The sequence below is a fragment of the Amblyomma maculatum genome, chromosome 6, assembly GCF_055883805.1.
Source record: "Amblyomma maculatum isolate TAMU_Amacu chromosome 6, ASM5588380v1, whole genome shotgun sequence".
Lineage (NCBI taxonomy): Eukaryota > Metazoa > Arthropoda > Arachnida > Ixodida > Ixodidae > Amblyomma > Amblyomma maculatum.
The window spans coordinates 121,843,745-121,859,153 of NC_139349.1; the positions used below are offsets into that span (position 1 = coordinate 121,843,745).

Sequence of the window (15,409 nt, forward strand, 5' to 3'; positions counted from 1 at the left end):
CTTCGACTTGTCTACTATCATCTGGGCAGCGAATGAAATTTTTGCAATGTTTCCCGTCGCATTGTTCTGTGTTTAGCATCAACATGCCCAAGGACTGTAAAAGTTTTTTTTTTTTGTCAGAATAATGGTAAATGAATATCAGCCTAATCATTCAGCCTTCTTGTGACATAGAAAAAAAGTCGTTATTCAGTGTGAGAACGCAATAGGAATGCAAAGTGAAGTGGGAGCGCGAAACAAATCATGTGGACGATAACAGATAAGATGTAAAAAGATAAAGACAAGAACATTTAACATGCGCGTCTACTGGACCAGATTTCGTGCGGCGTTCTATGCGCGTGCCCCAAATGCACAGTAACGTTGCCACAACTTTGCGTTGAAGATAACTTACGGAAGCGTACGTCAAGTAAGTAGTTGTGGGATCTAGGCTGGCGTCATTTCACTCAGGAAGATGTTATTTGCTTATTTTTGGCAGAAGGAAGCGCTAAGTTACGGGGGTAAACAAGGGAAAAAGCTGCGCCGGAAGCAGCTTCACAGGGCCCAAGTTCCATTAAAAAAGACAGCAGCAGGACATAATAAAAAGCTGTCAATCAACAAAATAAGAACATAAAAAGCGAAATTCACACAAAAAATGTCGACAATGGAACGAAGAAACCAAATCGCAGTTTTTTTTCTAGTTTTAGCGGTGCAGTTGCTGGACGCTTTTAACCATAATGTCGTCTAATGAATAGTCTAGTTGTTAGCTTCATTGGTGTTTGACATGAAAGCCTTATAGCACTCCTTTGTAGACAAAAGGTATAACTGGGCGAATAAAACAGAACAAGAAATGAAGGAACAAAAAATGACAACACGGCGCAGACATGCAACTGTTTGTGACCGAAAGATGTTATATACGTGAGGAACCGAGGGGCGCAACCACTGCTATCATTCCCACAAGACGTGGTAAAAGGTAAAAAGATGCTATTGTAATATTCTTTTATTTATGGTAAACATCTCATCATTGCGAAAGGCCAGATAAAAATAAGAGGACTCAAACTCAAATCCGAAGAAGCGTCAAGGGAAAAAAAATGGCTACAATCAGACTGAGTAAATATGGGTGACAATGCAGATGAGAGAGTCGAAAGCAATGGTAAGGCTTTAAAACATCACGGAGCTGTATGGGAAAACAACGGTGGCGTGAAGGTATTAATAGAGTTGAAAAATAAAGGTGAATGTTAAAAGCAAGGACGAAACCCTATAAGGTAAAAAAACAGCGGCGAAATAAAAAAACAAGGAAACGTTATTGAGGTTAACATTAAAACCAGGTAAAAGAATCTTGTGAAGCAATGCCGGTATGGAAATAACAAGGAGTGGTTGTAAAGGTGAGCATAAAATCGTGTAACAAACGGCATTTCCAAACCTCAGAAACTGTAGAAGAGTAAGCTTGGAACATGAAGGACACGAGAACATTTAGAAGTGTGCTCTCAAAAATGTGATTTCATTCTTTGAAAGCGAGATGGACGGAGTGCTGACATATCTCTCACCAGTTTCCAAATTATGAAAAGCTTCAACAACCTCATTTTCTGCCTTATCTCCTTATTTGAACAAAAACGCGACTGTGCGCCAAATCGATGTGCAAGTTACTTTGTTATTTCTCCTGCCCTTGCATTCACATATCTTACAATACTGTGCTAGATGTCCTGCAGTGTAGTTCTTTATTGCCAATTTATGTTCACGGGCCCTTTCGTTCAGCGCAAAGAAAGATCTGCCGCATATGTGAGGGAGGGTTTGTACACACAACCTCAAGCAGACTGGTGATTCTTTTTCGTTATTCTTGTTACGCTGAGGCTTGCTTTCCTGCAGACGCCAAAGGGCAAGCGCTACACAGCTCAGTCAGCGCCGAAAAGACCAGCCTGACACCACATCGGTTCGCCACTTGTTTCGTATTGAGAAAAATAGGTTAATGTAATTAATCAACCACAAGGGTTTTTCGTTAACATTCTCATCCTTCTTTTTGCGTTCTTTTAGCATCTGCAACAAGATTTAACATGCTGCTTTGATAATATGTTCTGGATAACCTGCGGAGCGGAAGCGCTTGACTGGCGCTTAAGGTTGCAGCCCATATGATGTCAAAGGATGTCAAAACTTATTGCAGAAGCCAAAAGGACGTAAAAAGAAGGATGAAATGGTTAAGAAAAATAGTTGCAGGTGATGCCTTAGATTCACCGTGTAGCGCACAACGTAAAAAAGTGGAGAAATAACCATTTTCATGATATGTCTTCGTCTTCAGCAACTTGCCTTCATGCGTACTAGCCCCACAACACATTGCTTTGCCGCCTTATACCCTAGTTACACGGCCGGCTTAACCACGGTTTCGCGTAACCGCTGTTACCGAACTTAACCACAGTTAACCGCCAATCGCGGTTCGCTGTTGTTACACAGCTCACCGCCGTTGTTGGTTATGGCGGCGATTGCCCGTTACGGTGATCGGCGGAACGAAGCTGCATTTACAAACATCCTATATATATATGGTTCCCGGAGTTAACCGGAGTGTCGTCCGACGAGGCGTCAACAGCGTGGTCAAGCACCGCACGATGGCAGCACCTCCTCGACCGCCGTAAACACCGCCGCGACGGTGGCCCCTCCTCCCGCAAACCGTACGCGAACGACACGGCGCATCGCTAGCGCCGATGTCAGAAATAAAGCGAGCTAAAATTTGTTGGTGCCTGTAATACTGCGCAGAATATCAAGAATGAATCACTCTTCATAATGGCTGACCGGAGGCAAATTGCTGGTAAGAACGATGACCACTACACAAGCACGTTTCTGCTCAAGCTATAGCTGCCACCGGTGCATTGGGCTCAACCGCTATGCTTGTGCTAGCTTTGTAATTAATCTTCGCCAAAGTTAATCATATCGTTCTTTTACTATGGCAGAATAGGATTCACAAAACGGTAGTTTCATGAGTAGACCATTTACGAAAGCGTCGATCTATTCTAAAGCGCCGACCGCCGCGGCTTCGAAGCGAAACAAATTAGGCCTAGCGACGACTAGGGGTTACGCACGGCGCCGTCGTTCGCCGCGCTAGCGCGCCCCACCACCGCGGTAAAACAGCTCGGCCTGCTCGCAGCATCCAATGCTTTAAGCGTTGCGAACTTGTGCACTTGCAAGATACAGCTAAGGCCGTGCATATATATATGTATATATTATATTTTTTTTATGTTCCCCTCAGCGACAAGCCCTGCAAACGATTCTGCAGAGACAGGACGGAGCTTCAGCACGCAGTCGCTGCGCTGTCGGCCGTAACCGATGACTTCGGGTGACACCGTAGGCAACGGTCATTCTACACGCCGCGGTCTTTAAACGTGACATAGTAGGCAAATGAGTACATTGTTGAAGCAGACCCGCTCGTACGCTTCGCGCAGTCGGGCGCCGACAAGCAGCCTCCGTGCACGGACGCCGCCATAACCTCGGTTAACGACGCAAACCGAGGTCGCCAAGCTCGGTTTGCGATAACCGCGGTTAGGGATGTAACCATGGTTTGGTCCGCCGTGTAACATGGGCTAACTATGGTTTCGCGTAACCGCGGTTACGCTAACCGCGGTTAACCCTGCTCGTGTAACAAGGGTATTAGAGGGCGTTAAGCGGGTTAAAACTTTTATAGTGTGCCTTATCACTGTGTTCGCCAAAAACGATTTTTCCAATATTTTGTCTCAAGTTTGAAGACCTCAGACACCCAGCCTCGAACCGAAAAAGAAGTGAAACCATTCTTGTAGCGCAGCTAAATCAGAATTCGCCGAACTAAGCTAAGTAATACGCCATTGTTTTCACTTGCTGCAAATTTGACAACTGCAATTTTTGTGCATGCATCCAAGAAATTACGTACCAAATGGCGGAGGTGAAATTGAGTTTTTGGTTTGTTGCCAATATTGCATCTCTTTACCTTTGGCTTTAACTTTACCTTTTATCAATTAGGAAAGGCTTTTAAGACTTGGAATTTAGCAGTTAGCAATATAATTATAACGGAAAATCACCTAATTTCAATAGATCAAGTTACGTCAGGTGCCTACATTCCAATGAATAAATTATAAATATCGGTTGCGTAGTGTGAGTTTTACTGTCAAACTTTTTGTACAAGTGTTGCTTGCCTTGAGTTAAAAAAATGCCGAGATTTTTAGGAAATTTTGTGATAGTCGGTGACCGAAATCGAGCTCTTTATGTGGCGTAGAATCGCTCAATAGCAATTGATAGTATACTGTCGGGTAACTTGTTCCAACATGCCAGGTGAATTTCAGCTCATGCATCGCAGATTCGTACGACATGTCGGCGAACGCCATCGATTCGTCAAGAGCAGCTGTGTCCTGGCGTGCCTCGGAAATAGTGGAGTACTTCTATGTAAGTCTACTACGTGGATAACTAGGTTTTCGACCGTGTAGGTTAAATGTTTTTCTGCAGTTTCTTCCTTCACTGCCGATGTACAAAACGTTGATAAGCAAAAATTGTATGCCGTATTATCCAGAAAATTCATGTGCTCGCTTCGCAACTAGAAAATTTGCCGCAATCTTCAGTCCAGCAGGCGAAAAGGACAATGAAATTAAAACTGAAGGCATAGTGTAGTGATTAAAAGGTAAGGAAATTAATGTCCATGAAACGGGTTGAACTCATCACACGTTACATACGAAGGCGAGGACTATCCTCTAGGCCTCAGTTTCAGCGTGCCCTTTTTTTTTTTTGAACAGCGCTGATCTCTGTGTGGCAAACTACGCGGCCATTGCAAACTTGTTTCGGCATGAATACCTTTGTTTATTCAATAGCGCTTTATTTATGCACCAGCTGCAACACCTTTGAAGGCTGGAAATACATGGGTATATGCAAAAAAAGGCAAAAGTGTTAATCTAGATTCCACCTATTGCAGATATTGACACGAAAACACGCAGAACCCGAAAACTGAACTCAAAGAGAAATACGCCGAAAAAATATTTGCAGTAAAAATAAGAAATTCTTGAATGAAGTAATGAACAAGACCAGGCAGCAATGCGGCAAGTGTGATATTGTGATAATAAATGAGTCTGATGGCATATTTTGTTGGAACAGCATGGAAAAACGAAAAAAAAAAAAAACAACGACAAGGAGTTGTTAAAATACAATGGACCGCACAACCTATATTTTATCTAATTTGCTTATACGAGGTCATGTAAAATACACAGTAGTCTCCAAAAAGTGTCATCGTTTGTACTACACGAAAGCGGAGATTATTGTAGTCTCATTCAGCTCTAGAAGTCAAACGTGTTTTCAAGAATCATTGTACAACTTAAATGTTTACTTTCTTAACGCAGTTGTGAACGAGTGCTAATCAATAGTCAGCGGGGAGTGTAGATGTCGGGAGAACCTAATTTAAGGTGTTTAAAGGAAGTGTAACTGCACTTGTATGAAGGATGCTCCATGCTCTGTTCGCGTCCTGCTAGATGAGATTTAATGTCCAGCTGAAAAACGAATCGCCATTTTTTGTACCTTGTAGTGTCTTTGCTGATCGTCAATGTTGGGCCGGTATGGGAGTGGAAAGTAAGGTAAACGTATTTATGGGGCAGATAGCAGAGGTGGGCATTTAAAAAAAAAATGTTTCCACTAAGCATACCATTATCATACAACGCCTCAGCTTCGAGGGTGTAGTTAGATAGCTAGCAGATATAAGTACCATCTTCAATTCCAGACCACTTGCTGTCATAATATCACACAGCTGTCAGATGCGTTTTAACACCTACTCATATATTGCTGGGAAAAAGCTTTAGAAAGATAAAGCACGATGTGCAAGTCACAGTAAAATCAACCATGACCCGACGGGACGCATTTCATTGCGATGTGAAAATATAAAACGAATATATGAAGGAAAATACGTTAGAGTTTCGTTCTTTGCACTCTATGAGAGTGCAAAGAACGAAACTCTGCAACGTACAAGACCAACCCTAAGTTGAAGTTCTTTTAAATTTGTCAATCGTTAGTGGCTACAATAGAGATGTTTTCATAGGGATTCAAGAGAGCTGAATAATCATGAAACCTAAGCTATTGCCAAGCATATAGGTACTTATATTGAAACACTTTAGAAAAGTAATATAGATGAATGTCGCATAAATATTTCACATATAAAGAGCTCCATTTCAACAATAAAATTCCGCTGTTTACAGAGAATCACACGCCTGGCTAGATATTGATGCATTTGGGAGAAACTATATTTGCTTTTGTTACAGAACCAAACAATTTTGTCAGTAAACAAAGGAGGGATCTGAACACAGCCTTCCCGAAGGTGTGCAATATATTTTTACTGCTTTCTTTTCAGCTGGAGGTCATCGGGCATAAGGTGAGTAAATGTGATTTGCTTACTAAATCTTGGGCTGAGTGGAGACACTCAGAAGCTATGATCTTATCGCGAATGCGACCTAGTTCAGCAGAATTCGCTACATTAAAATACTCATACGATTCCTTATCCGGCTACTTTTCCTGAACTCTTTTGCGATCTCTCCTGCACGTGTGAAAAAAAGCACAAGAAAACGACATCGGACCAATTGCAGCTTTTTAGGCTTCATGGAAGTGTATTATATTCATACTGTAGTCGACTGAACACAACTGTAAAACACTTAAGGCTCGACATTAAGGGTATGATAATACAGAGTTGGCTCCCGTTTATGAACCCTTGAGCGCATGCGCTTCGCTAGTCGTTCAATGCCTCAATGTGTGCCTCGTTTTCTCCCACACGACTCTTAACATATGGCGTTTAGCTAAGAATTTATATGAAATGCAATTTTAAATGACATCTAGCCCACCTTTCATCACGCCGCAAAATGATGCGCGTGTTTGCTTGTGATAGTATGGGTGAATCGAGATTCATGGGTAATTGACATTGATTCCCATCCCACTTTCTATAATTATCTGCCATGTGACGTGGTCTGGTGACGCCATGTAGTCAGTAAAAATCGGTGTGCAACAAAATCCCCTGCTAATTACCACCTGCCAGAAGCACGCTCGATAGTTCTCACTTATAATGCTGGCAACTATTGCAGTGTGACCCAGAGTTTTCTTTTGAACGGCGCATCTCACGATGTCGCTTTAATATCTTAACACCGATCTCCCGCGGTGCTATTCTGCCTCCGTATTTAACGCTCGCTCATAACGGCGTAGCTGTTTAAAATTATTAAGGCGAGAGCCTTTAAGGGCTCATGCGGTCGTGGACAAAATGTGTCCCGCTTTTGCGGCATTCTGATTGGCCGAGGCGGGATACATCCCTGCCATCTGCAAAGCCACACTTGAACGCGTGCCAAGGAACGCTACGCTACAGGAGCGGTGGTGTACCGTCCAAAAACACTTGGCGGAGAAAGTGGGATAGATACTGCACCTATTCTTTCCTGTAAACCTATTATAATTATATTTAGCACTGCAACGAATGCCGACAAGAGGCTAACGATGGGAGGCAAATTATAGGATAGGAAGGGTAGGCTTTCGCCATTCTCCTCTTGAGACTTCTAAGAGACCCTCTAATTATTGCTGACTTCTCTGGAAACCATAGTGGAATAAAATAATCGTTTTCATGGGAGCACATGATATCAATTCAGCTCATTCAGGGTCTGATGCAGCACCTGGGAAAAGTCACAAAACGTAGTGCCTTGTACGTTTCTTGTCAACGTGGATGACCACTTGTGGATAAAGTGCAAGGCGAATAAGGCTCCGAACACATCTCAATGAAGGTCCCAGGAGGATTAAATCTGCAAGCATTTAGCGTCTTCCATAGGACGGACATTTTATTTCACAGGTACTGAACCTACTTCCATTTTTTTTCAGCTTGAGGAAGAATTGAGAACGCACACTGCTAGACATGTCGAAGGGAAGGAAGAGGTGACATCGAGGTACGACTTAATATTTACCAATCTCGAGCCTTGGACCTTCTATACCGTGCACCTCAAAGGATGTTCCGTTGGAAACTGCAGCGCTGCTGTGAACGCCACGTTCACGACATTACCAGAACGTAAGCCTGTCATGTTTACTTCTTCTTCCTTCTCTCCGCCTTAAAAAAAGCATTGAAAATTAGCACGTAAAACAAAAAAGGAAGAAAGAAATGCTGGCTGCAGCAGCTCGTACCAATATTTTGCAAATTACTAGAGGTAAGAAAAGTTGTACTCCACTTCAAAGCACTGCCTGTAGGCGGGCAATGTCGGGAGGAAGAGTGCCATGGTATCATATCGCATAAAACCAAATAGATATGCGAATACGAATTTCTTAACGAATGGTAAAACTTGTAAACTCTGCGGTGAGGGTTGTAATCTCTCATCAGATAACAGGTGTAATTTAGAGAAGGCAGCACACCACACTTACCTCCATGAAAGATAGAAATGGAGCGAGTAACGACCGTATGACAAACATCAAGGCCTACGAAGATAGTGCAGTTGTTATACCATGAACGCGCCGCTGGGTTAAGCCTGAGAATTATGTATTATTCATATCAACTTTTGCTCGGCTGAGAAGAAAATATTTGCGCCACATAGCATGTGTTGTTCACAACGCTAAGGGCGTATCACGATGTTGTTGGCAATGGGGGCTGAACAAAATCGACGCACAGTGATATAGGCCCCTGAAAAAATCCATCATAGCAAGCGTTGCAGCCAGGTCTTCTGAAAACTTCCTTTTCTATAATGGTTACAATGCAACTCACATATTTTTATGAAACTTTGTCTGCCCCTGTGTGATCTCCAAAGCCAAGAAAGAAGCGCACATGCTGCGACAACCCTCCATATGGGGATTTTTATTGAACTGCTGTCGTTGTGGGCAGAACGGGCAGCCTCGTGCGCCTGGCGGCTTTCATTGACACCGCAGTGTATACGTTAGCTGGTCGGAGGACTTTCTAGTTAACATCCCTGCCTTCCTTCCTCCTCTTTTTACATATATTTGTCGGCCACTGCTCGTTTGATATAGTCTCTACAGGCTACAATTAATGAAATTATTAAATAGTATGATGTTGTAAAAATGACGGCACAGGATTATAATTTATATCGTGAAATGCTTACACCAACCAAACATTTATTTTAGCACAATGTTTCAGGACACTCTCGGTCCCTCTTGTGTGGAAGTAACTTTAAAGTGATGAATTGGATTTATGGAACGGAAACGCGAAACTGTGGTTCTTTTCAACTACGCTAATGCAGTAAAGAGGAGCTTATGAAGAAAAGTTTGGTGTCTTACTCATCCTTGGCTCTTGCCATCTGGACGTGAGAACATCTGCAGGCGTCATTTAAAAGCAATAGGAAAGCCATATCTAGTAATATTCGATTTTTGTTAATATTTACATTTTTGCTCATCATTTTTAGGTACATTTATTTAGCTGATTTAAGCTAGATGTCCTTGATTTCACGGACTCATGATTAATCATAATTTTTTGAGCTTAATGATAATCGGTGAAATTAATTCTGTGCTTTTTATAGTACTCGTAGTGCCATGTGCTGTTGTTCTGTTTCTTCATCACTGGTGCACACCCTACTAGCGATATTTTCACCTATGTTCACCTTCAGCATAAGTTACATCTACGATAGACCAAGGTTATAAACATACTCCGAATGACAATGTTCGTCATTATTGTGCGCATAATTATTCGCAAATAAACAAGATTCAATATCTACGCGCTTTGCGGCTGTAGAAAACAGCATTTGATTGCGCTTCAAATGATAATATGGCACTGTTACCAGCCAACATGACTCGCCTGTTTCTCATGTCAACCATGACTGGTTTTATAAGCAAAAATTAGCGTTCACCTTTTCTAAAATACCCGTTATAGATGTCTGACGTCTTTCAAGCAATTCTTCATTTGGCAAATGTACGCTAATACGCATGTCTGTAATTAGAAAGGAATACATGCCACCGTGGGTTCGTACATTTCAAGCAGAACATTTGGGTCTCAGTTTCTACTCGATTTTAACGAAGCTTTACCTAGAATCGCAGCTCTAAATACATCTGTAGTGATGTACCCTCCAGTGATTTCTATATTTTACACTCTTTTTTTCTGGAAGGTTTGCCATCTCCAGAATTTTCGTTCATCGCTGCGACGGGCCCAAACACATTTGAGCTGCAGTGGTTCTTTCCTCAGAGTGATAGACGCCTTTATGACGGATTCAGGGTTCGTCTGTGCAAGAAGAACGCCGACTCATGCAACTTGTTTAACACCGAAAGCAGGAGCCTTTCACTGGAGGGGTTTGGGCCCGGCACAGTTGTCAATATCGACGTGCGAGCACGATTACGTGGTGTTGATGGAAGGCCTTTGCTCGGACCGGCGGAAACAGCGTCGCTCACTATGTGGGAGAACGGTGAGTAGAGTGTTTGCTCCAGTGGATATTCCTGCCAATTGACCGTTTTCAGAAGCCATTTACTGATGCGGGGCCATGCTGCCATAAAGCGACCTTGTATTCCTCAGCTGTGCGATGGTCCAGGGTAGAAAGAGAAAAATAGGTGGCAATACAGTATGAAAGAGCACTGAACAAGGGTTGAGGGGGCGCCTCAGCTCGCAAGCCGAGCCAATGTTTCGAAAAGTGGACTTGTCTTCGTCTGGGCTGAGACGAAGACTAGTCCACTTACCGAAACGTTGTCTGGGCCTGCGAACTGAGGCTTCCTATCTTCCTTTGTTCTGTGCTCTTTCATATTGAAACGGGACAGGCATTCCGAAGCGACCTGATAAGCAGTGCGGCTGCAGGGGAATAGTTATCAAAAGCTTTCCAGAAGAAGGACAAAACAGAACAGAATAATAGCTTATCAGAGTAAGCCCTACCTGCCAAGCATGACACTATTAAAGTAAAACCTCAAGGGGTATTGAGCCAAATTAGGTGACAAGAAGAAAACATGTCTGGAAAAACACATGAAGCTCTCTGCTGTTACGTTGAGGGAAGAGGTGGACAAAAAAGGTGCTGTGAATAAACTGTCCAATTAACACTTTTTGGCATTGTTTCCCCGAATAGATACATTGCAGGTGGAATATATCTAAAGGGTTCCGATGTTCCTTCCGTTCTAATGTTCTAACTTTATAGAGATGCCTCTCTATATAAATTGTCCTTTGAAGATTGAGAACGTGACTTTAGAATAAATCATCATCATCATCAGCCTGACTATACCCACTGCAGGGCGAAGGCCCCTGTCATATTTCTCCACTTAACCCGGTCTGTGCTAGCTGCATCCACTTGACCCCTGCCAACTTCTTAACCTCATCCGCCCACCTAACTTTCTACCGCCCCCTGCTAGGAGAATAAATAATTTTACTTTTATTAAACTTGTGGTCATTCTGACTGAACTGCTGGGAATCTGCTTACGGGAGGTTACTGCTCCTTCTAACTTCTAGAATGCTCCGCGGAAAACGTTGCGAGCCATCAGACTGCACAAACTCGAAGACGGAGGCGTGCTGTGACAAGATGTTCTTCAAGATCTGGCGTTGTGAGGAGTTCAACGACGTGCTGATCACCGGAAGAAGCTTCTGGCCAGCCGGACATTAAATAGCGTGCTTGCTAAGGGAAGCAGTAACGATAGTCACGTAATTCATGATATCTGAGCTACATGAAGCTTATTTCGAACCCACCGAAAAAACAAAAACTGGTTCCAGTGAGCAGTTTACAGTCCATAGTCCGGTACCGTCCTCTTTGAGGTAAACCAAGCAAGGCGGCAAGAAAACAAATTTTTCTTGGCGCACTGTAAATAAAGAGGCGCCGCAGTAGCCTCAAAGGAGTCTCTAATGGCACGAGAGCAGGACACTTGAACGTACACTGCAGAATGGGGCGCTACGACGACTTCATCACACACTCACAGAACTTCTAATTTGATGACACTTACAAAAGTTCACGAGGAGGAGAACGACTAACGCTTAGCGCTCCCGTCGGACACTCAACTGCAGCGCCGAACATAAGAAGGAAGTCAATTCGCAATAACATAGGTCGTGTGTAGATCGATGTAGTACTGCAATCTCCAACCAAAATGCCATGCCACCAAAGAAACTTTAACGCTGCACACCCCAATCGTATACAATAACTCTCCACTCACTCCACCAAAATTAGCACATTTGTCCCAAAAACATAACTTTGTTCTCCAAAAAGGTTCTTAAAATCGAAATTCATGACCGAAAAATTAACACCAGTGTCTACCAACGCCATTGTAGGCAAACCGTCAACAAGCACATTAACTTTCTTCTTCAACCTGTACACAGACGGAGGAATACTAGGTAAAAGGTGCACATTTTCCAGCGACATGACCTCCATCGGCCATGCTGGCTTTTCCTCCAAGCGTGGCGGAGATCGTTGTTGTGGTGACGGGGAACGGCGCATACGAAATGAAGGAGGTGGTGTCACACTACGGTCGAACGCGGAAGAATGGCACCACCATCATTTTTGCCAGCGGCTCCTCCGGGTAGGATGATCTGGCTGATGAGTGTTGGTTCAGGACTGGACGGCAGGTCGGGTTGATGCCGCTGGAGGATTGTACCTTTACGGTGCGTGTCGTGCCGATTGACGTAGCGAAATTGTGACCCACGACACCACACCAGCAGCACATCAAAAAGGGGCGTCTCAGGGGACTCGTGCATGATAGGACGCGACGAATATCCACATGGTGGTTGCGGAATAATGTAGCTCTCGGGAAGTCGACGAGATGTAGGATTTGAGTAAGAGCGAGGGTCTTGACTCTGATGGAAAGAGAAGTGTTGGTAAATCTGGTCGAGTCTTGGTGGTGGGGTGTCCAGGTCGTTGCAGCAGGCGAAATCGGTGACATTCGCTGACATCGGTGGATACGCACGTGCGTAGGTTAGAAGAGCATATGCATCATCTGCGAAGCCAGTGGGCCGGGTGAACGGCTCACGTCGTGACATATCAGAAAATATTTCACGGATGGCGCACATGAGGCTTTGAGATGGATATTCTTCGATACTGGCCACAGTAGCGACACCGTACAGCCGTCCTATCTTCGGTGTAATGCGGCGAGTCTTGAGGGTCTCGAAATTCAGGCCGTAGCGAATAGCGTCGGAGACCGAGCTCAATTGGTCGTTGGCAGTGAAGAACTGGCAGACGTTTTCCGCAATGTTTTTGAGCATATGGCCTACTTTAGTTTCCTCAGCCATCTGGTTCTTTACGGTAATATAAGATACATCTGGCTATTTGGTACGGTGGCATATTGAATGTGCCAATCACGAGGAATGTCTTCCACAACTTGAGTTTTGCCTCGGTGTACGTGATTAAAGTTTTCCTGCTGCCTGGGCCCTCTGAGCAATTGTCTGCTAAGCCTGTTTCACAGCTAGGTCGACGAAACAGTCTTCAGCGGCATTTACAAGACTCTCCCAAGTGGTCAGGGAGTGTTTCTGGTTCTCATACCACATTGAGGCGGTCTGCGTCAAAAAGAAGAAATTATCAAGCTTAGCCGCCGAATCCCGTAGGTTATAGCAGTTCACTCCTTCATAAACTGTGAGCCACTCCCCAACTTTTATTGCTTGACCGGAAAAGGAACGACAATTTCTAAGCGGTACTGTCGGGCAGAGGGCCCTGCGCTGATGTTCGGGACTGCGAGATAGTCTCCTGCATCCTCACGGGAACAGTAGGGAGACCATTAGGCGACGGCTCCAGCGACGTTCCAGCGGTTGAGGATGTTTCGTGAGGGTAGGGGCACTCCGCACGTGACATCAATTTCTAACGAAAGGGGGTTTGCCGTCGGAGCGCCAAGCAGATCGAGAAGGCAGAGCACTCATCTGATTAACAGCGTGATTGCTTCTTTCGTGTTTTTCTTGTCTTGTGCTATCCTGTTCAAAATTCTTGAGGTCTGCTACAGAATGATAGTGAAAGTAGCCGAACAATTCTACCTTGATCCGTAACGTAGGTGTAGTGACCTAAACGACAATACGACTGACAGTACAGCAGAGCAATCAGACGTTCTACCGGTATTAGAAAATTGGCCTCTAATCTGTGCTGAGCCTAGATTATTCTACTACAGCAATGCATGCCCGCTGTCCCATGTTCTGTCGACAGAAGCAAAGCACACATTGTGATGAAATAATTTTAATCTTGTGTGTGCTCTGGTGATATAGCGCAGGAAAGCAAGTAGTGACGTGTGATAACGAGTAACACACGTAATTCATGCTGATTACAATTGACATGTAGTGAAAAGATGTAATCATTACAAGGTACACTTGTGATGGTGGTTTTAAATAAGTTATTTAAAACAACAATCGGCCATACCGTCTCAACAACAGAGGGTGCATATGACGAGTTAGTTGTGCAAAAAGGGAATAAAAAACAGTTGTTCAAGCACGAGGACCTGTTTAGTGGAGTATACGGCAACGTTTTGGTTAAGTGGTGCCATTTGGTGTCGTAAAAAAATTCAAGTAGTTGCGGGCGCAGTATCTGCGCCAGATGGCGCCACTGGTTCCATACGGAGCCGCAGATGCTCAGTAAAAGCAATCCTTGGCGCTGGGCTAGACGTTGACAGTCTTGTACCTTCGCAGCGTTTATTTTGGTGGTAGTAAATTAGAAACGACTTCTCACAGTTGGTATCTTTTCACCTCATATTATTTTGAAGTAACGCTTGCTGCAAAAAGAAAATAATTTTTGAAAATTCTCAGATAGTAACTGTTCCACATCGGTATCTCCCCTTGCCTAGTTGGACGAAACTGTAACTTACAGTGACAGCTGAAAATGTAGCCATTAAACGCAGTCCTGGATTAAAAGGAAAACTCACAAGGTTCAGTCGAAATAAAAGAAGTGGTGCAGGTGAAGAGGGTCACCTGCCTGTAAGGTTAATAGGTGCTAAAAACTTGTGCTAAAAACTGGCTTTAAAAAAGCACGCAACGGACAAAGCAGAGGCGAGTAGACCAGAAAAGCCTATCAACTACTTAATATATCTGGAATTGCCCGAATATATACAAACTGTTCTGACAAGGAAATGCGTATGTTAGTAGATAACATTAGGATTAACATCAATCAGCTTCGTCAAAATATGAGATTGTCTGTGCGCTGTGTTTTTTATACACTGCCACGCCAACTAGCTGAACTTTAAATTTTATTAGAAAAAGCTAAATAACGTCCTTACGCAATGCTTTCTGACTTCGAGTTTAGCAGTATCTTGATATATCCCTGTATATAACACCAACAACACGTTATACAACGAAGAGGTATACAGATTCTGCACAAAGCAGACTGATCAGATAATTGGTCATTGTATGCATCGTATTTACTATGGTAACTAATAATAGAATCATGACAATCCTAAAGTTCAATGAATGAAAGCAACAAGCAGACCTTCATAAAGGCTGCTAACGACAGGTCATACCAACAATCTAATACAATAATTGAAAATACAACGAATGTAGCCACCTCCTAAATATGTCTCTCAGATCAAAGCAAATACTACGACTAAATCCACAGCTTTGCAGTCAACTATA

At 43.5% G+C, this 15,409-nt stretch overlaps 1 protein-coding gene across 1 annotated transcript in view; it reads left to right on the plus strand.

Moving 5' to 3' along the window:
• Positions 1–15,409, plus strand: part of LOC146186685 (uncharacterized) — a 49,735-nt gene that overhangs the window by 20,525 nt on the left and 13,801 nt on the right. The window contains exons 5-8 of the mRNA XM_084608082.1: positions 4,286–4,371; positions 6,311–6,331; positions 7,807–7,990; positions 10,023–10,316. Coding sequence (XP_084464208.1) covers positions 4,286–4,371; positions 6,311–6,331; positions 7,807–7,990; positions 10,023–10,316 — 585 coding nt within the window. The remainder of the gene's footprint in view (positions 1–4,285; positions 4,372–6,310; positions 6,332–7,806; positions 7,991–10,022; positions 10,317–15,409) is intronic.